This window comes from Malaclemys terrapin, chromosome 2 (genome assembly GCF_027887155.1).
Source record: "Malaclemys terrapin pileata isolate rMalTer1 chromosome 2, rMalTer1.hap1, whole genome shotgun sequence".
NCBI classification, from domain to species: Eukaryota; Metazoa; Chordata; order Testudines; family Emydidae; genus Malaclemys; species Malaclemys terrapin.
In genome coordinates this window covers 195578134-195599159 of record NC_071506.1, presented here as the reverse complement: position 1 = coordinate 195599159, position 21026 = coordinate 195578134, and the positions used below count along the sequence as shown (strand labels likewise).

The following is a 21026-nucleotide window of genomic DNA, read 5'->3' as shown; positions in this document are numbered from 1 at the left end:
AACTGATGGCTGCCCTACTGGACACTGGTACAGTAAATTCCTCCTGTTAAAACAAGAATTCCCACTACTGTGTTAATTTGTACTTATTTCAGTAGCAGAAGCACTTATTTTGGCAGTAAGAATAATACCCTCTATTTGCCAAGCAAAGTTAGGTAGGTAGAGGCATCTCGGGGCTCAGAGAGCATTCATTGTTGTTTGAGAAGTAGAGCAGGGAAGACAATTTGAGGAACCAGAGGTCAGGTAGAAGCCAGGCATGACAGCGCTCTACTGAGTACCCAAAGCAACAACATCTTGCGGGGAGGAGGAGGACAAAGGGGCCTGTATTCAGTTTGCCACCCTCTTGACTTTATAGCCACTCTCATGTTATTGTGAATAAAGTCATGAGCAATAGTTCCTTTTGCAGAAGAGGGATGGCCAGCAATAGGGTCCAGAACTGCTGTTGACCCCAGTGCTAGACTTTGTTTTTAGTCTATGTAGAAATGAATAAAATAAGCAGGAGAGAAAAAATAAATTGGGCCCGTTACACCTAGCAAGGAATTACTGCAAACAACAAACAAAATCAGCTGGTAATGTTGCAGAATATTTTAAGAAGGAATGTGTGGACCTAGCCCCTAAACAAAACGCTTCTTGCATTTGCTCGCTTTGTTTTAATTTGACGTATAATCATCAATGAAATGAACCAAACAAGTGAACAAAGCTGAAGAGAACAAAATAAAGTTACTAACAGGCAGACTTATTATGTGGGGCAGCAGTGAGCTAATATATAATCAGGCAGGTCCCGTGATGAGTCTGGGGCTCTCAAGATCTGGGTTCACTTCCTGGCTTTTTCACAAACTTCCTGTGTAACCTTTTGCAAGTTATTTAATCTCTCTGTGCTTAATCCCCTGCCTGTAAAAGTGGGAAGTTATGCTTCCTTTCTCTGTCTTGTCTGCCGAAATTACAAGTTATTCACTGCAGGTATGGTCTATTAAAACTATGTGTATGTACAGCACCTAGCATATGGTGACCCTGATCTTATCAGAGGACAGTGGTAGTACAAATAATAATTAATACTGAATGATTATTAAACTGTTCTTCATTCCTGTTCTAATTTTTTAATTGAATTAATTGTGTAGTTGTGATCAGCGTAATAGGTTTGATCATGCAATGTGCTGAGCTTCTCCTGTATGATGCAGAGTTCCCTCAACTCCTGTTGACTTCGGTAGGAATTAAGGGCACTCAGGACTTGGCCCTATGTTCTTCTGGATAGAAGACTAATACCCTGTTTCCTTTTTATTTTACTTTGTTCTTTTGCCCAGTCTGCCGCATTGCCTTTAATTTTACATGGCGGGGGGTGAGGGAGGCAGACGCAAAAGAAGTTAGATATTATAATGGGGAAGGCGCAGCTCTGTGTTGATGAGTCTCGACCCAAATCCAAGACCTTCATGGCTAATTCAGTTGCATAGCTCTGTAGGGAAATGGAGCTGCCTCTGTCAGTTTTGCATCTGTGCCTCCCACTCGCTGTTGATGCTTTATTGTCTATAAGGAATGGAAGACCTTTGGACCAGTGTTTTCTCTGCTCCTTGTTACACACACGTTCTTGCCTTCTTCCTTTATTCAGTGACTTGCACTCATCATTGTTAAGCCTGCTTCTCTAGCCACTTGGAATTTGGACCTTGGAATGCAATACTCAGTTTTTTGAAACTTGAAGAGTTCTGAATACATACATGGAGTTATCTCATGTCTCTTAGCTATTTGACTAGACAAAATCAACACTGACAGTGTCTCTGTAGGTGTGTCAGAGCATGTAGTATATTAGAGTCTAGCCACTCCATATTAAAACATGATTATTATATATTTGTATTGCAGTAGCATTTGGAGGCCCTGGAGGTCATGACTAGGGCCCCATTGTACAGCCTCCTAATCAGAGCCAGTTCCTGAAAGCTACTTAACACACACACAATGAAAAGAAAACCAGTGACAGTGCACATATTTAAACAAAGATCCACATACTCAAGTATTTCTTACTTTCAGAAGCTTCCTATATTGACAATAGGAAATGACAGAGAACACAGATATAATGAAAGTCTGTTAGATAAAAGCATCTCATCATACCAAATCATCTCTGAGGCACAGTAGCCTCTGCTACATATCTTGGTCAAGGCTGGTGGGAAGTGATACCCTCCTTTGTCATTCCCAGGACTCTTCCACTAGCTGAGCTTCAAGGCCAACCTTTTAAACCCCAAACACTTTGATCTAGTGTTCCATTGTATTGTACAAAACAGTATGTTTTACTTACGGTAACTTCACTTTTAGTTAAGGAAACATGATTCATTTCAAAGACTTTCTTTGAAGAGACTTCTAATAATTTCTGATGTTCAAAAGAAGCAATACTAAAGGTACACCTGAATAAATATTTCTTTGTCGGGAGACCCATGTGCCATAGACAAGTACAGAACTCTCAGTTGTCCATAAGAATGCAAAATCCTCTTTTAGAATTTCCAGACAGCTCAATGAGTCCTTCTTGCTCCGGCCCGTGTACCTTGTACCAGTGGAAATGGGCAGGCACCCACGGGACTACGGACTCACCTTTGCATTTCCTGGAGCTAAAAACTGGATTCTGCACAATCCTTCCCAAGCTCCCCCTGGCATGGTATGGCACTCTACTTGCATCCACCACAAGCTCGTGCCTTCAAGGCACAGTCTGGCCTGTAGTCTTTATAAATGCCATGGGGATTTATATCTCAGAGCCACATCAATATTATAACATGGGAAACAGACAAGTAACAAAAATTATAAATTACAAGTGATAGTATTAAAATCAGTACATATTTTGTGTGCGTGTGCTGCCCATTCGTTGCCAGGGAGTCTATTGGGAGCCATCATCATCATCATCTGGTCAGCAGAATCCCTTGTTTTCCAAAATAAAGGAGCCCAGTGTGTGAGCTATTTGCAGTTTTACTGCAAAGACAAACACTACCCATAAGGTCACAGGCATTGCTATATTGGATCAGACCCAAGATCCATCTAATCCAGTATCCTGTCTCTGACCGTAACCAGCTCCAGATCTTTCAGGGGAAGGTTCAAGAAAGTCTGCAATAGGCAGATATGGAGAAATCTGCTCCTCCCGAAGGTCTCAACCTAATCCCTAATAAGCTATGTCTACACTTACACCACATGTAGAGTACATACACTACATGCCCTCCTAGCGCAGGTATAAACAGCGATATAGGTGGTGAGTCACAGTTAGGTGAGTAGAATACAGACACACCAGAACCTTAGGGTACGTGCCCTACATGGCTCGCTGTGCGCCCAAGCACTGCCTCTCATGTCTAGACTGCTATTTTTAGCAGCATATTTTCCCCCTGCCTCCCCAGTGCTGGAGCCTTTCCCCACTACCTCCCTCCTGCCAGAACCTTCATTGACACAAGTAGCTACACACTGCAGTGCAGATATAGCCTGCTTTTCACTGTGGCATGTAGCTGCGCTTACCTATACATGCTGCCACTGGTGTAGGCCAGGGCATAATTAGAGATTGGTTTTATCTCCCTTACAATAAACTTCATTAGCATTAACATTATAACTCTATATATTCCTTTTAACCATATAACCACTCCCTCACATATAAGGTTCTATTTAACTTTATTTGTTTATTCATTATTTGTCTAGTACTGACAGTGTTTTCAATGCTGTCAAAGACACAAAGATAAAAGCATCCCCTGTCCCAAAGAGCATATTGGCCATGACCCTGATCTTGCAAGCTGCAGAGGCTGGGTGGACTCTTGTGCCTGTGTAAAGCCACAGTAATCCCATTAGTGCTCAGCATAGGTATAAGGGTCTGCCCACAGGGAGCAGTTCACAGGATTGGGGCCTAAAAAGAGACAAAATGACAAAGTGGGAAATTGAGACGAGTAAACAACTTTGAGGTATTTGGGGTTTGTTTCTTTTTAAGTACTTTTTCATTATGACCTCACTCCTTGACCATCAGACATTCCTGTCTGTGCTTCTGTAGGTATTTGTGCACTATTCTTCTAGCAGACTAACACGTGATTCCTGTGAAATGGCATGGCCCAATTGCTTTGAGGACTCACATCTGGTTCTGTTTGTCCTGGAGAGGATTTTTTCCCTCTTAGTCTTCCAACTTTTCCCTATAAATTTTTTCCTTTGAAGGAATCCTGAAGAAATTCCCATGAAATAACAGGTTATCCTTTGTATCCTGCCTCCCGATGATGAAAGTGAACATTTCCCATGAGCTCAATAGGTTCTGGATTGTCCAGCAGGCAGGAACACCATGAACTTGCACATTCTTATGTTGTATCTGATGTTCAAGACACTGCACTTTCCTATCATTAAATAATCTGGACCAAATCCTCCAGCCCTTATTCAGGCAGAAACCTCCTATTGGCTTTCATACAGAACTGGTGTCAGGACTCCTCATTTGGCCCATTGTGCTTCAACAGAAGTTTAATAGAGGCCCACATTTTCACAAGAGATTTTTCATGTTCACAAAATCTGGAGCTACCAGATCTAGATGATGTTTGCTGTCTGTGCTTGACACCCAGTGCCTCTCCTTTGGTAATTTAAGCCCTTGCACTGCCCTTGGACAATGTTACAGAGGTTTTTTAATTGTTTATCATTGCATGAAAGTCTCAAGATGATTTCCTGATTGATCTCTCTTGCCTTGGTGATACCAGTATCCAGGATGATATTTCAACCATCTGTACAGTATGGGGCCTGAGCTCCCATTTGAGCCAAGGAAGCAAATGGCTTATTAAAGTCTAATTTCTCTGGCTTGTTCTTGCCTTTGGGCATTTTAAATAGGTTAATGCAATTTTTACAATACTCTCAAGGAACGTTACTCTGAAAATGTTGTCATAAACCAGGAGAAAATAGCTTCTAGATTATCTCAAAGCAGGAACTATTCCAAATACATTTGCCCTACTGCCTAGTCACGCCTCCCCATCTAGAACTTTTTTGATGTTTCCAGTGTACTATTGTACATCTTAAAGTTTGGTAGGGGAAAATGTCAGGTTTATTTAATACAGTGGTCATTTTTCAGGGAAGTTCCAGTATACATCAAAATATTGAGACACCACAGGCACCTGATAAATTATGATGGTTTTCTCCGTAATACTTCCTTTTTATTGCCTATATTCTTTAAAGTGAATTTAGTGTTCCTGAAAGAGCCTGAATTTGACAACAGTGGAAAGTGAAGCCCTCTGCATATCTGCAGAGTTGGTACAACAAGAGCATTGGCAAGCAAGCTTTCCCCCCTGCCATGCCTTCACCTTGAGGGTTCACCTTTAGGCATGAGCAGAGGACTTGGTCTCCTTCCTCTTTCAATCCTTAGCCTCTTGACTGAAACTGCAAATAAAGGTGTCAGTTGGTGACACCTATAGTGGTGTTTTTTTATGATGTTGCCGCTTAATATTTTTGATACTGTCAATGCATTACATAGAAGCTACCTAGTGACATTATTCCAAATGTAAACAGTATATATATAAGGTGATGCCCAATTCATTTTATTGAAAGTAGGGTACCCTGCAACCATCAGAATGCAATGACTTTGTTCCCTGTATTCATGGAGGCTGGATTTAAACTAGTGATTTAGAAGTAATATGCTCTGTATTCTATTACTAATCCCTTGAGCCATTATGTGCCACCCTTTCCTTATGTTTTTTACCAGATGCTAACATAAATAAAACAACCTTCACTTCCCCCTCAAAAGGAAAATCCAAGCATATGCAAAAAATAAAGTGGGTAGATGGCTAACCCGCCCCTTATTACCCCTAGTAGGAGAGAGTGTAAACACGGGCCTGCATTAGACTATTCAGTGTGTGCATTCAATCTTTAGAAATCTGTTTCAAAGAAGATATACCTCATTAAAAGAGAAACAACAGGAAAAAGCAGGCCATGTCAACTCGGACGCAAGCTCGGATGCTTAAGTTAGTTACACTTTTTAGTTTGAGGCAATGTAAATCCATTCTCCATTATTGGGGAAGTGGAAAAAGACATTAGCCTCTAAAAGCAGCTAGAGCCGAGTTCTGTGCTCAGTCAAATAGGAAAAGGTATAATGTATGATTTTCTCTTTTTGTCCGTTGTACATCGCATTACATTTTAGTCAATTGTACATCACATCAAGGCACTGTATAACATCTGCGCAATTATGCAAATATGAGGCTTTAGGGAAAAGTAACAATAAAGTATTCCTTCAAACTCCCACAATCCCTTTCTCCTCTTTACTCTCTCTCTCTAATCAGACAATATGTGGAGTTCATCCACAAGAACAAATTCAGAATACAAGTTGAATTACAAGAGCTCTAATTCGATTTTAGGATTAGGTTTGAGAGATCTTTGGAATCTGAATTTATACTGTGAATGGGGTGTTAAATATGGGTCTGGATCTGAAAATAAATATAATTAAGCTTTTGTGGCTTTGTTAACTTTTTTTTCAGTTGCTAGGAAAAAAATATTTATAACTTTTTTCTTTTGTTATTAATGACATTCAGAGCCCTTCTTTTTGCCTGGACTGTTGCAGAAACGTTCTAACCATGACAAATGAGACCCTACTCCTGTTCCCACTGAAGTCAGTGCAAGCAGAACTGGGACCGGAGTACATATAGTTGGTGCCATGACTACCTTCATTTTTCCTGCTACAGCCATGAATCAGACCTTCTCTCCCTTAGACTCGTGGAGCAGCATGAATTCCTGGTGTAAATTCATTGCCTTCAGCATAGTTACATCAGGGGTGAATTGGACCCATTGCAGCACCTTTAATGGCTAAAGTTACCTGCCAGTTTCCTACATGGGTGATACGTGGATGAACAGAAGAGGTGGAGGAGCATGAAAGGGCCTTCCCCACGCCCCACCTTATGTGAACAACATAAGGGCCAGGCAGATTATGTTGGCCCAAAGGGAACTGGGAGGGGCATGGAGAAGCCTAGCCCATGATCTCCCTCTGCACTAGAGTGGAACTGGCAACACCATTAAGGGATGTAGTAGCAGGGGCACTGGGCAGATCAGAAAAGCAAGGTGTGGATGCTCCCCCTGGCACAGCCTGGCTCTACAGCACCCCTTACTCTGAGCTGTGCTGAGCAGGTACAAGTCGGTCCCTAAATGTTTTTCTGCCCTTATAGAGTTTTTGCGTTAGCCTTTTATATAACGTGGTGATCACTGAAACGTGTGACCATCCCTCAGGAGGTTTACCAGGGCACTGCAACAATTAAGGATCCATCATAATTGCCATACACACCAGTTCAGCACTAGGGTGACTGCAACTGTATCACACACAACTAGTAACTAGTCTGTAGTATGACAAGATCATATTGTACTCACAATGGAGACACTCAAATTAGAAAGCCAGCTTGTTTCTTTTTGTCTATGAGCATACATACATGTTACCAGCTTCCTTTTCCTAAAGGGCTGGAACTGATTCTTAGATTCATACATAATATCAATTCAATATGCATTTTTCATTAATAGAGTTTGAGATGAATTCCAGTTCCTGTGGGTTTTCCTGCTCCTTGTTTACAGTTTAGATACAATATAGAAAATGTTAGCTCATTAAACTTATCTCTCCCTTAAAATGATTCATTTTACTGTATCTTTGTTGTATGATAGAAAAGAGGGATCTTCTTTGGGACACTTTTTACAGAAATTTGATTTTGTTTATCTTAGATAAAATATACAGTTCTGAAGAAATAAATTAATACTTTACACTTATCACCAAAGTTCTAGCCAATAATTAGCACATACATCATCATAAGATTCCTGTGAGGTAGGTGAATACATGTTATGTTTTACATGTCTATAGAGAGCGGCTTAGTGTGCAGCGTAGACATCCCTGAGTGTATTTCTACACTGCAAAAAAACCCAAAACCAAACAAAAAGGTATCGGCAAGTCTCAGAACCCAGGTTAACCAATGTGGGTTGCAAGGCTCATACAATGGGGTTAAAAATAGCAGTGTAAACGTTCTCACTTGGTCTGGAACCCAGGCTCTGAGACCCTCCTCTATTGCCGGATTTCAGAGCCCAGGCACCAGCACGAGTGGGAACGTCTATACTGCTATTTTTAGCCCCGTACTGTGAGCACAAGTCAGTTGACCAAGTCTCTGAGACTCATTGCCGTGGGGGAGAGGGAGTGGGAGGGTTTGCAGTGTAGATGTATCCTGAGTGGCTTACCCAAAGCCACACAATGAATCTGCTGTCAAAGTGAGTGCTGGATCTGGCATCCAGTCCCATGCTCACTCCTCATCACAGTCCCTCTCACAAACTGCATATGTAGTATAAACAATGGGGTTTGTCATGTATTTATTGCTTTCAATTAAATCATGTCGTTTGTCTACGCTCCTTGGCTTTTATGACTTGTATACCTGTCTGACATTTGTCACTTTCTTCAGCGCTTGGAGCCTGGTGGAATTTCAGATGATACAAGAGCAGTGTCTGTTTCCAAGAGTCCTTCCTCCAATTCCACATCTGTTTGTTAGTCAGTGAAAAAGTTGTTTATCATCATCATATTAAGAAAACCAAATCCCTACTTTTACCTCTTCAATGTAATTTATGACTTAGTAGGCCATTAAGTGTTGCCTCAGAGAGGATTTGTACAGAGCTCTTCCAAACAGACAAGACTCTATTGACTCAGACTGCCAATAGACAAACAGAGTAGGAGCCTACTGCCTCCTCCATCTCCACTTGTTTCCACCCCCTCCCATCCCCAGGACGCATAAAGTGTCAGATTCTATGGGCATATCATAGAGTATCAGTCATAGGTATTTATATGGTTACCATTACCATACTATGTGAGCACCTCAGAATCTTTAATGTCTTTATCCTCACAATACCCCTGTGAGGCAGGGAAGTGCTATTATGCCCATTTTATAGCTGGGGGACTGAGTCACAGAGAGACTCAGTGACTTGCCCAAGGTCACACAGGAAATCTGTGGTGGGGCAGGATACTGAATCTGGGTCTCCTAAGCCCTGGCTAGTGCTCTAAGCACCAGACATTCTTCTCCAGTGTTGTGCCATTCAACATGAATAAAGGTATCAAAATCTGGCCCTAAGACAAGAGAGGGATTTGGTTGCTTTTATGGACTTTGTCTCTGTACTATTTGGGTTAAGGAGAAGAGAGGACATGAAGGTAGAAATGTTTGTAAAATAGAAAAATAAATTGTACTGTTTTTCAGAATATGCCATCAAGAAAACACTTTAATGAAGATTTAATTTGAAACAGTACAGTGCTGAAGCTGGCCTAATGCATGCTTGTTAATGGAGGTGGTGCGAATAGGAAGACATAAGCTGCTTGGCTAGCCATTCCATCAAATTAAATTACTTCTTTGCAGGGTTTGAAGTCACTGCTTTAGTCACAAGCGACACATTCCTTTCAAGAAGATTCATAGATTTAAAGACATTTTACCTCTTCAGGTTTTACTCTCCTAGGTTTAAGCAAACAGTTTAACATCAATTCCATTATCTGTTTCCCTAGAGCGTGTGCTGTTACTTCAGTTGCACTTCTGTCACTGGCAACAAGTCACATTTCATTAAAAGAAACATTCTGAAATTAAATAATGTGCTCTGTGAGGGAAAAGATTAATACTAATATTTCTTAAAATATTAGTACTGTATTCCAGTTGTTTTGTGTTACTCAGTCACAAAAACATATCCTTGTAGTTTGGGCACTGTACTGAACCTTCCCCCTCATTTGTTTTATTATGTTAAATATCTTCATTCCTTTTTTGCCTTTCTTTTCTTCACTGCCCTGCCTGTGCTCCCAAGTGACTATTTGAGACTTTTTTGCCACTTTTAACTTTAACAATGCGTCTTCTTGTATTTCTTTTAATGTTACATTTTTCACACTTTAAACTTTCAACCATAAAGCAAATTTAGGACAACTCTGTTGTTACACATTCGTATGGTCAGAGCCATATGAATTCCCCCATCATACCATCTCCATCTTTCCTTGTTCCCAAATGCATTACTAAAAAGTGTGGTTTGACCATTATTTTGCTTTCCAGAAACACTTTTTAAAATTTCCTCTAGAGTAAAATCACAATATTTGGGGTTTTGGTTAGCCTTCAAGGACAAGGTTGTGGCTTACTCTGACCTGCACAGTAGGGTAAGGGAATGTAAGCTACACCCTTACTCCTCTGTATGGGCTATGTACATCATAGGTTATAGATAGGGCCTTACCAAATTCACGGCCATGAAAAACACATCATGGACTGTGAAATCTGGTCTTTTATGTGCTTTTACCCTATGCTATACAGATTTCATGGGGGAGACCAGTGTTTCTCATATTGGGGTTCCTGACCCAAAAGGGAGTTGTAAGGGGGTCACAAGGCTATTGTAGGGGGAGTCATGGTATTGCCACCCTTACTTCTGCGCTCCCATGAGAGATGGGTGGCCGAAGAGTGGCAGCTGTTAGCCAGGCACCCAGCTCTGAAGCCAGCGTCCCAGTGCAGAAGTAAGGCTAGCCGTACCGCAACCCGCCCTACAATAACCTTGAGACCCCCCTCACAATTCCTTTTAGGGTCAAGACCTCTACAATTACAACACAGTGACACTTCAGATTTAAATAGCTGAAATCATGAAATTTACGATTTTTAAAATCCTATGACCGTGAAATTGACCAAAATGGATCATGAATCTGGGAGGGCCCTAGTTATAGAACTGGGAGGAATGCAGCTTCCATGCAGCCACCACTCCCCTTCCCGCACAAGAGGCTGGGGAAAGAGCAGGCAGGGACAGCGAGTGGGGGAGCCTTGACTCTGGCACTCCTGATGGCCAGGAGGGGGAAGTAATCTGTGCAAGGTAAAAGGCTGGTGTAGATTGCTTACCCCCTGGAGCAAATGTACCTTCCTCCCATAAAAATGTTGTATGTATTGCAGACTGTATTCGTGCTAACTGTATTTTCATATAATGGAATCAGAGTTGCCTTCCAGCATACATGTACTCTCCAGTCTTCATTTTCATATGCTAGTAGAAAAATCTTAGAAGGTTTTTTTTAAATTACCCTCAAGACTTTGTCATCTAGGTCATGGTTCTGTTTTCTAAAGTGGTGGGAGCATACAGTTACTGCTCCCGGTTGGTGTGCCTTGCCTGGTGTATTGTAAGCGCCTTTAATTTGATGGTCGCTCTCTATATTTATTTTGTCATGTTTAGCTTCCATTAAACAGTTACTTGTTTTCCTCTCCAACAGCCCAGTAATAGGAATATTTTGGCAGCAACATTCATTATTCTCCACATTCTCCACTTTCAATACTCCCCATGTCATCTCGTTAATATTTGTGCCATCTTCCCAGTCACATGTCCTTTGTTTTGTTCATCATCACTTGCTATGTTCAGCAGTTACCCTAAACAGACGTAGGCATCTAAGTAAATAGTAGTAAATATTTATATCATTATAGCACCCAGAGGCTACAGTCAGGTTTTTTCAACTCAAGCTTTTTCACATCTTACAGCCAGAACAGGTGTTGAATTTGCTGTTATCTCAGAAATCATTTTCCTTGCAACTTAGATTGGTGAGTGACTCCTTCTCTTCCAAATCCTCACTTTCCCTTGATGTAGCTGCAGTTTAATTTCCTTTTCAGTTTGCTTTTGAGGTGAGTCATACATACATGACTGTAATTCATGTAAATACACATTAGGCATTTGATTCTCTTTGTTGATTGAAGAATACCTGTATATTATTGCAGATAAATTAGGAATATTGGACTGGGGTGATGAAAGGTTCTTCCCATATGCTGCCCACTCCACCATGCATCCTATGTGGTTTATACTTCCCTGCTCTTCCTCACCCGTTTCTTTTGTTTTATGCCACTTTACCCACACAGTGACTTCAGAACTCACTCCAAAACCTCAGTGTCATTTGTAGGGCATACATACCTAGAGAGCTGGAATAGGGCTATCAGCATGAAAAGAAAGCCGAGTCAACTTTATTTATTTGACAAATCTACAGTTGAACCTGGTAAACAATGTTTCTTGCCATAAAATGTAAATTATATTTCTAAATAATAGGCTTGATTCTCTCCAAGGTTACTTTGGCTTCCATTGATAAAACTCAGCATGGAGCATCCTGGTGGCAACAAGACCCTCTGAACGGTGGGTTGTAGCAGTGAATGACACTTACAACTTCCTGTCCATTGGGCTCCTGTCGCCAGCCAGTACAGCTCCAAAAGTGATGGCTGAGCATAGGTAAATGGACTCTTGGGACATGTGCTGATTCAGTGAATCTTCTGGGCAGCTACATCTGACACAGCTTCTATGAAGCCTGGCTTGCAACTTAATATTGCCCTCCACATATGAAGTCCCCAATGCAAACACTGTGTGCCCGCCTCCGTGACTGGATTCCCATTTGCCTAAGGTGGCCCTGCTGGCACTAGGAGATACCATGTGTTCTTTGTGCCAACAGGGTGAATTGAGCCCCACACTTTTGGTTGAGGGCACCATACTAGTGAAAAAGTGATATTTTTGCCATCAGCAGATGAGAGCTGTGTCTACCAGGCTGGCAGTAATTCACAAGAGTTTTACAGCTTTTAGACTGAATGATAAGGTGGACTCAAAGCTCAGAGGCACAAGTGCATTTTACTGTCTATTTTTATTACCTATGCGCTGTACAAAAAACATCACACCTGATATTTTATCTCCTGATACCTACCATATAAATACCCTGTGTCGATATTACACCTTTGTTGTGTCATTGCTCATCTTTTCAGGGAATGCTTTATTTTATAACCTTGATTCTCTCTTTCTCTATGTAGTGGCATCAAATCACGCTATGGTATGTGTAACAGCATCCCATCAGCCCAGTCCTCTAGTCTTTACTCAGGCAAAATTCCCACTGACTTCATTGCTAGGTTTGTCTGAGCAAGGACTGCAATATCAGGCTCCAAACCTACACATGGGCTCACTGGATGGGTGTTTTACCTTTGACTTCAGTGGAGCCAGGATTTCACCAAAGAGCTGCACTAGCAGAACTGAATGCTGGTTTTCTTGGTGAAATATTTCTTAGATTCTTGCAGGAGCCTGCACTGTGTTATTCACAATGGGCCAGTTCCTGGCCAGGTTGAAATCAGTTTTGCATATACTTCAATAGGACCAGGATTTGGTCCAGCATATAATTCACCTAGTAAGTGTCTCTGGAGTACATGAGCTGTATCATGTATAATTCGGTTTAATTTTTTAATTTGTAGCTACCTCATCCCTGAATTCTCAGCTTCAGCAACTTCAGCATCTTCAACAGCTCCAGCATCATCAACAGCAGCAGCAACAGCAACAAGGGCAACAACAGCAGCAGCAAACAAGCCAGCAGCAGCAACAAGCTCAGCAGACACAACAAGCCCAACAACCGCAGCCGCCACAACAGCAGCAACAGACACCACAACCGCAGAACCAAACGCAGCCCCAGAGCCAGCCCCAACAACCGCCAGCCCCGCAGTCCTCAAACTCCCCTCAGAAACCCAACCAGTCACCAGGACATGGCCTTCCATCTCCACTCACTTCTCCAAATCCACTGCAGGTACGATGGTCCCTGGTGAATAGAAATATCTACTGTATAGCAATGAATAGTAACTTTCTCTCTTCTGGAAGGTAGCAATCCACTCGTTGTGGGGAAAATAAAATGCACACTGCATGTTCTGAGCATACACACTGATCAGTGTCAGCTAATTTGAATCAATCCTTTATGTGCATGCTGCTTTCGGCCAAAAGCCTGTCTTAGGAAACTAGAAAAACAAAACAAGTGAAATTCCTAGACTGAGTGCTTCTGAAGGGCAAATATTATCTTTTGCTCCTGAAACAAACATCATAAGCTCCTAGGTGAAACAGGCCAAATTCTTCTCTGATGTATCTCCACTAGGTTCGTGGGTGTTATAGCAGAGATCAGTTTGGCCCACTAATCTCACCATCTGCTATTTCCTGAAAGCAGCAACAAAGTCAGCTGCCATTTAAAGTTATTATGCTCCCAAAATGATCATTATTGTACATTCAGAATTCTGCTGTCATAACATACGTGTTCAGCATGCTTTAGCTTCCACTATTTCCAAAAAGTTTCAAAGCAGAGGGTAGGAAAGGTGTCCTTTCTCTCATCTCCACATTTTATCGTTAGTCTTATTAAGAACAAAAGCTAAATTAAACAATATTAAGACTCCTATGGCGGACCACAAATCCAGGGTTAAATCCATCCTTACCTACTCACCCCACTCTCATGTGTGAAATGCTGGGGGCAATAATAGTTACAGTGACTCGTGGCTCTTTTTGTTGTTCTTAAGGCCTTTTGTTGACACATGGCTAGACATAACTGTGTCTACTTGCACAGACTGGGCCACATTCTTCTCGCAGCTACTCTGGTTGTATACTGGTGTAACTCCATTAAAGACAGTGGAGAGCTACTCCTGATTTACAGAGGTGAGAGGAGACTCAGGCCCACAGTACTTAATGATCATATTGAGTGCTATTGCACATCAACTTTAGAAGTTTTAGAAGATGAATATACAGTACTGCAGCCAGAGAGCTATATATAAAGGCATAACAAGAATTAATGTTTGGGAGTTAGAGCCAAAGAAATTCAAATTAGAAATAAGGCACAAATTTTAACGGTGAGGGAGATTAACTATGGGGAAAAATGACCAAAGGAAGTGATGTCTCTTGATGTCTTCAGATCAAGACCTGGATGCCTTCCAGGAAGAGATGCTTTAGCCAAACACAAGTTATTGGACTCCACATAGGGGCAACTGGGTGAAATTTAATAGCCTGTGTCATAGAGGAGTTCAGACTGGACTCTAATGGTCCCTTCTGACCTTAAAATCTATGAATGTCAGCTAATGTGTGCACAAATTTCAAACAGCCAGCTACAACTTTATCTACTGGGGAGCAAGAACTCACACTAACTTCAGTAGTGCAGGAACAAACCCTGTGTGCCTAATTATTGCACTGTATATAATACAGTATGTACAGTCTCCTGGTGTTTGGAAATCCCTCAAATTTGTAGAGGTAACTGACATAATAGGCTTACAACTCCAGCAAAGCCACTATGATCCCATTGGGCACTTTATAATTAATTAGATTCATGACTCTACACTAGACTTGAAAAGGCATTGGTGGATATTAGAACTTTTGTTCATAATAGTTCTTAATACGAAAAAAGTATTAAGCTCTATTTCAGCCAGAGGCAGGTGAAGCAGCAGTGCTCAGATCCAGATTAGGGGTTGAGTATGATGGGGTCAAAGCCTTGCAAGCAGTTCCAGAAAGTTTTGTTTAAAAAAAAAACCACTCTCACAAGATCAGTTGTTCTTATTTGAATTTCATCATCTTGGATCCAAACCCCACAAGAGCAGTTTTGACTACACACATAACTATGACTGTGAATACACACAAGGAGAAGATCTCTGGAGTAAAAAGGTGCTGTTTTTATACAGTCACTTTTCAGAGTAGAACTGTACTTTAAACAACAACAACTAGAAATACTGCAAAAAAAGGTTTTCGTTTACTTTATTTTATAAACTTTGCCCAAACTATGGTTTGTCCACACTATGGTTTCAGGCCTGTTCACCTTGCATCTTTAACTCTATAATGATTTCACTATTTTCAAATGCTTTTTGCACAATTATTACAATTGGTTTAAATGAGGCACTCAGCCCTGTCCATGCTGGCCAGTCAGATCAGATGCAACCTCATTAAGACTAAACTGAATAAAAACTGTGTTTTAAAATGGTTCAGCTAATACACTAAAAGTCCATTGGAGACAGGTCCTTACTCTGTGAGCCTTTTCTACAGCAAAGCATAATGCTGCTAGAGCTCCTACTGTGTATTGTGTTAAGGGCTACTTAGGCACTACTTAGTGCACAGTCCATCATGTTGGAGAGGGCTCTGGGACTCTTTAATATGCAGATTATTGACACATAGAGACAGAAATAGCTCCAAAGGAGCTGCTGTTACATTTTATTGTCTCAGTGCAGCTGCCATGCATGCACGCTAAGTACATTTTTTATATGCTACTAAAAATGCCTGTTAGCTATTTGTTTTGGAAGTTACTGTGCATTTGGTCTTCTAAACAAAAACAAAAAACCCATTTTTTAATTCTGTTTGTTAATTTCCAACCTATCTCAAATGCAGCTGAGCCCAAACCAGAACCTTTCAATCTGGGAGCCTTTACATTTTGTGTGGGCTCCTATTTCAGTTCCCCAGATCCAAACTCACTTGATGGAGCGTTGGCTGCAGATCAGATCCAAAACTGCAAGGGGAATATTTCCCAGTTCTGGTAAAGGGGAATCCAAATGCCAGTGAGAACAGTTCCGCCTGAGATTTCCACTAGGTAGGACTAAGATCTAATGAGAAGTGTTCAAGAGATGTCATCAGCGTTGAATCAGAACTTAATCCTTAGCCCTGATGTGGCCTTGAACCTTAAACTGAACCTAATCTGGATCTGAACACTCCCTCCTAGGCCCGTCTCTGATCTAAAGGTACAGACCAATATGACTGCAAAGTTTTAGCTAAACAAAGTCATTTTTCACTTGGAGGAGCACAAAGAAGCATGTCACAGCAGTAACTTCTCTTTGTGCGAGATACTTCTATGGCCTTCATTAGCATAGTATCTAAGCACCTTGCAATCTGTAATGTATTTATCCTCACAACACCTCAGGGGTAGGGCAGTGCTATTATCCCCATTTTACAGATGGGGAACTGAGGCACATGGAATCGTGACTTCTTTGAGGTCACACCAGAAGACTGTAGTGGAGCACAGAACTGAACCTAGATCTTCTAAGCCACAGGCCAGCATCCTAACCATTCCTTCCTGCCTCTCGCTCTCTCCCTCTGTTTAGAATTTCTTTAAATTTAAACATAGCTGACCCATTTTTTTATTTTAATGTGTTTTTAATTAATTGTATTTAGTGCCGCTGAAAGGTGCCAGACTCAGGAATCTAGCACTCATGTTGATGTTACTCTGCCAGGGATCTTGGTATGTGTATCAGATTATAACATGGGGATGATGATGCTTGTGCACCCCCATCAGGCCAGTCACAGTCTGACCTGGGGATTTTAAGGGGTAGCCCTATACTCTCACCCTGCCTTGAAGAGTTTGAGTTCTTGATAAGTTTAAGTATTTCTATGATCATTTCTTTAACCACTAAAATATGGCTATCCATGAACAAAATAATTCTCTTCAAAAAGATCCTTGACCACATGCCTAACTTTATGCACGTGAGTAATCCCATTGATTTAGCCTGCGAACCTTTTCTACAACAGAACATAATGCTTCTTAACCTCCCTAAATGTATTGTGTTAAGGGCTATTTAGAGGACAGTCTATGATGTTATTCAGTACTTTGGGATTCTTTAATATGCAGATAATTGATACCCATACAAATGCCTCCAAAGCAGCTGCTGTTTCATTATAACTTCAGTGGGACTACTTGCATACTCAGAGTTAGAGACGTGTTGAATCATGGCCTAGACTAATGGTAAACTCCTTTTTGTCAAGCAAAATTTAACCTTTCAGACCCCAATCCTGCAGTCTGATCTGCAAAGACGAACCTTTACACCTGTGTGGATCTGGTTTTAGGACTGGGTCCAAAGTGTTTTTTTTTTTCTTTTGTACAAGTAAACTAGCAATAGCATACAGCAGATATTTGGCATCACCTTATCTATCTACTTTATAATACCTGCTTAGAATGTATGTATGTTTGTTTGTTTGTATGTCTGATGCTTTAACTTAAAAATCGACCTGGAACTAAATTCAAAGATATTATGGCCTCTAAGGTAATGATCTTTATGAACTAGAATGAAATGGTTTTTGTTTGAGGAATATTAAGGGAATAAAGATCAACTAAGTTAAAATTTGACAGCTTAAATTTCATTTCTGAATTCTTGATTTTTCATGTGGGTTTTATCTTCTTACATTATTCAGGATCTGTCTGAGAGATATTAGTTTAGAACAATGCAACCTCAAAAGATTGTCATGAGAAGACAGTAATTCAGAAGGATGATTGCGTTTGTTTCAAAAACTCTGAAGGATAACAACAATTATATCTTGAAATGTACAGATGCTGTCATGTCTTCAGAAAGAAAATTAAATGAAAGTGACTTGCTTAGGTATACCTGGGTGAGGTGCTTTCTCTAGCTGATCAGAAATTAATAACGCTGATACACTGCACACTGGCTAAAATTCTCAGCATGATTCTTGTCAGATTGTTCTGTAATATTGCACTATAATTCTATTGCTATCCCTTATTCAATTCAGTGGACTGGATTGCATTTACAAAAAATATATATTATTTTTTAGCAAGTCTTACCATTATTTTATAATAGCAGAGGAGAAATCCCAGTTTTGGTTATTCCACTCTGTGGGCCTGGTTCTGCCCTGACTACAGAGGTGTTACTCCTGATTTACACTGATGTGAGTGAAATAGAGCTGAATGGGGTCCATAACTAATCTCTAAAGGACAATAAACCAGCTGAGAATTGCTGGAGTGGAGCTGCCTTCAACCTCATCCGAGGAGACCCCATACATTCCCCTTTTACCCAGACTTGAAAGGGGGGTAGTTGGTGAAGGAGGAGTTTTGGGGTTTGTTTGTTTGTTTTTGTTTGGTTGGTTTTTGGTTTTATGCCATCTGAGAGCAGGGGATTTTTCCCCAAGATAGCTGCTGTCAGATTCCAGTTGCTTTGTACCAATTGACTAGCACAAAGGAGCCAGAACAGGGAAGCAAATCTAGCTCATTTGGGACACACAGCGGAAGACTTCAGTTCTATAAAATTATTGGCAGCTTGGAATAAATATAATTCTGATCCTGGATGGTCTCTGCTATTGAAAGGGACACTATGCCTGTTTTTGAGAGACCACCATGCTGAAATTTCAAAGGATAAACAGCCACCTATTAATGGGCAAATCCTGAGGACTTGCCATTCAATGAATACTTTTAGGAGCCCTCAGGTCTTGATGATTTGCAATATAAATTCAAGTTAGAGAATAACTTAGTCCATTATCGGCTTGGCTGCAAGAACAGGACACTTCGTGTTGACAACAGATGTTTAAATCTGGCCCCAAAGACAAGGCTAGCTACTGGTTGAACACTGACCCAGGTGTTTGAGCATTATGGATCAGTTGAACCCATCCACACCTATATCCTCAAAATAAGATCCCCACTGAAGGTGGAGAATGATCCCAACTAATTTCCACTGCTCTACTCATGGGCAAAGTTGAACAGACAAACAGAAAATCCCCTGTGGAGAGTCCCAACTGTAAAATTATTCTGACTGTATTAAGAACTCTGCACCAAACCACCTTTTTGTCATAGAAGCCTACATACAGTAACTGAAGCTGAAGAAGGAAGATGATAGGTAAAAATAAATAAAAAAGAGGGTGGAGGGGAAGAAGTGGGGGGGAAGGGTGGATGACAACAAAAGCCCGCCAAATAAAAGCAAACCGTAGGCTGGCGAAAGAAAAGTCTTCTTCAGATTAAATTTTCATGCTAATCTTAAATAATGTATTTGGCACCTCGATATTTTTATAACAAAGAAAGAGAGTCAGAAAGACTGAAAAACTCAGCTATAAATGAGGGAGAGTATGTACACAAATGCCTGGGGCTCCGACAGGCAAAAAAAACAAAAACAAAAAAACCCCACAAGTATTCAAGGGTTAGTTTCTCATTAAAAAAAAAAGGGGAGCTCAATTCAACATTTACTGACATTTCCAGGAATTTATTACAAATCTTTGAGATCCAGGAGGAACAACAAAGTTTATATTGCTTTGAGAGTGGCAGGGAAAATAATTAATTTACAGAGGATGTAGTTATTGCTCTGTCTTTTTGTCTGTCCATATTTACAGTTCTCAAATTGCTGTATACTCCTTTCATTCATGTACTCCAGATTAGTTAAGATCTGGATTCTAATACCCATAATCATACTGGGTACCACCTTACTGGCTGACTAGTCACATTGAAATTAATTGGATCACTTCCAGTGTAAGGTACTACTCAGTGTGAATAAGGGTGGCAGAATCTGGCCCCAAATGATTGAGAACAGCTTGACAAAACACTATTTTGTAAAGATAAATAGTGAAGGAAGTACAGAAGATGTGAACCACTCCTCTACATAGGATTGGGGACTGGACTAGCTGACCTCTCGAGATCCCTTTGATTCTATGATTCTTCACTTTTAGTACTGGTTAGAAGTGAGATAGTGTGCCTTTACAATATGAGAGGTGGTAGAGGTATCAGCTGAGAGTTTTAATATGAGTGAATTTGTCAAATGATGCAGCAATCATAAGTCGTTTTTCCAAAAACTTTGGCAAAGTTTTTGCTTTTTACATTCAAATAATAGCAGGTGGCCTCATCCATAAGAATTGTAATTAATTGGCAGTGTCTCTCTGAAAATGATTTTTCCCTGCATTCAACAAGTGTCATCCACAGCCATTTGCAAACACGAATTTTGAAAGTTTGCTGCAAATATACTCGATACCATCCTACCTCCTTCCAAAAATAGATAAAGAACATGTCATTGTTTCATAGGGTTGCTTTTTCTACTGAAAAATATACACAGCTGAAGCCCTGTTCCTGAGAATTCTGATAAAATTGAAACGATTTTTTGTGTGTTTGGATCAGATCCCCATCTGGTATAAATGGAGCTATGCTATTTTCACCAGCTGAGATCCAGCTCCTTGTCTCAAAATCTCTACTGAACAATTTTGTTGTCATTGATTGGACGTACTCATGCACAGCCCAGCCCAAACCCATTAACATTGCAATTCTAGGGCATTGGTCCCACCCTTGCTAATTCCTTAATTCTCTTGTCCCCTTGCTTTCGCCACCACCACAGTTCTTCCTCCAGATATGCAGTCCTTTAGGGGTAGGGTAACTTACAGTATGCTGGAGAAATTCATGCATCATTTCCAAAAAGTAGCACTAGCCTTCTGGGTCTCCTCTCTAAAATTGCTACCGAAGCCAGCTATCACCAGAGCCAAAGGCATTCCTGCTCCACCTCTGAGTCAGTCAAAGCTGGTTATTTTAAAGCTAGATAAAATAAGTGTCAGGATATCTTTATCAGATAAAATTTACTGTG

General features: G+C 40.7%; 1 protein-coding gene across 2 annotated transcripts in view; it reads left to right on the top strand.

The window, feature by feature from the left end:
* Positions 1 to 21026, top strand: part of POU6F2 (POU class 6 homeobox 2) — a 386759-nt gene that overhangs the window by 255751 nt on the left and 109982 nt on the right. For both annotated transcript variants that reach the window (XM_054019075.1, XM_054019076.1), the window contains one exon: positions 13167 to 13492. In XM_054019075.1, the coding sequence (XP_053875050.1) occupies positions 13167 to 13492 (326 nt within the window). The remainder of the gene's footprint in view (positions 1 to 13166; positions 13493 to 21026) is intronic.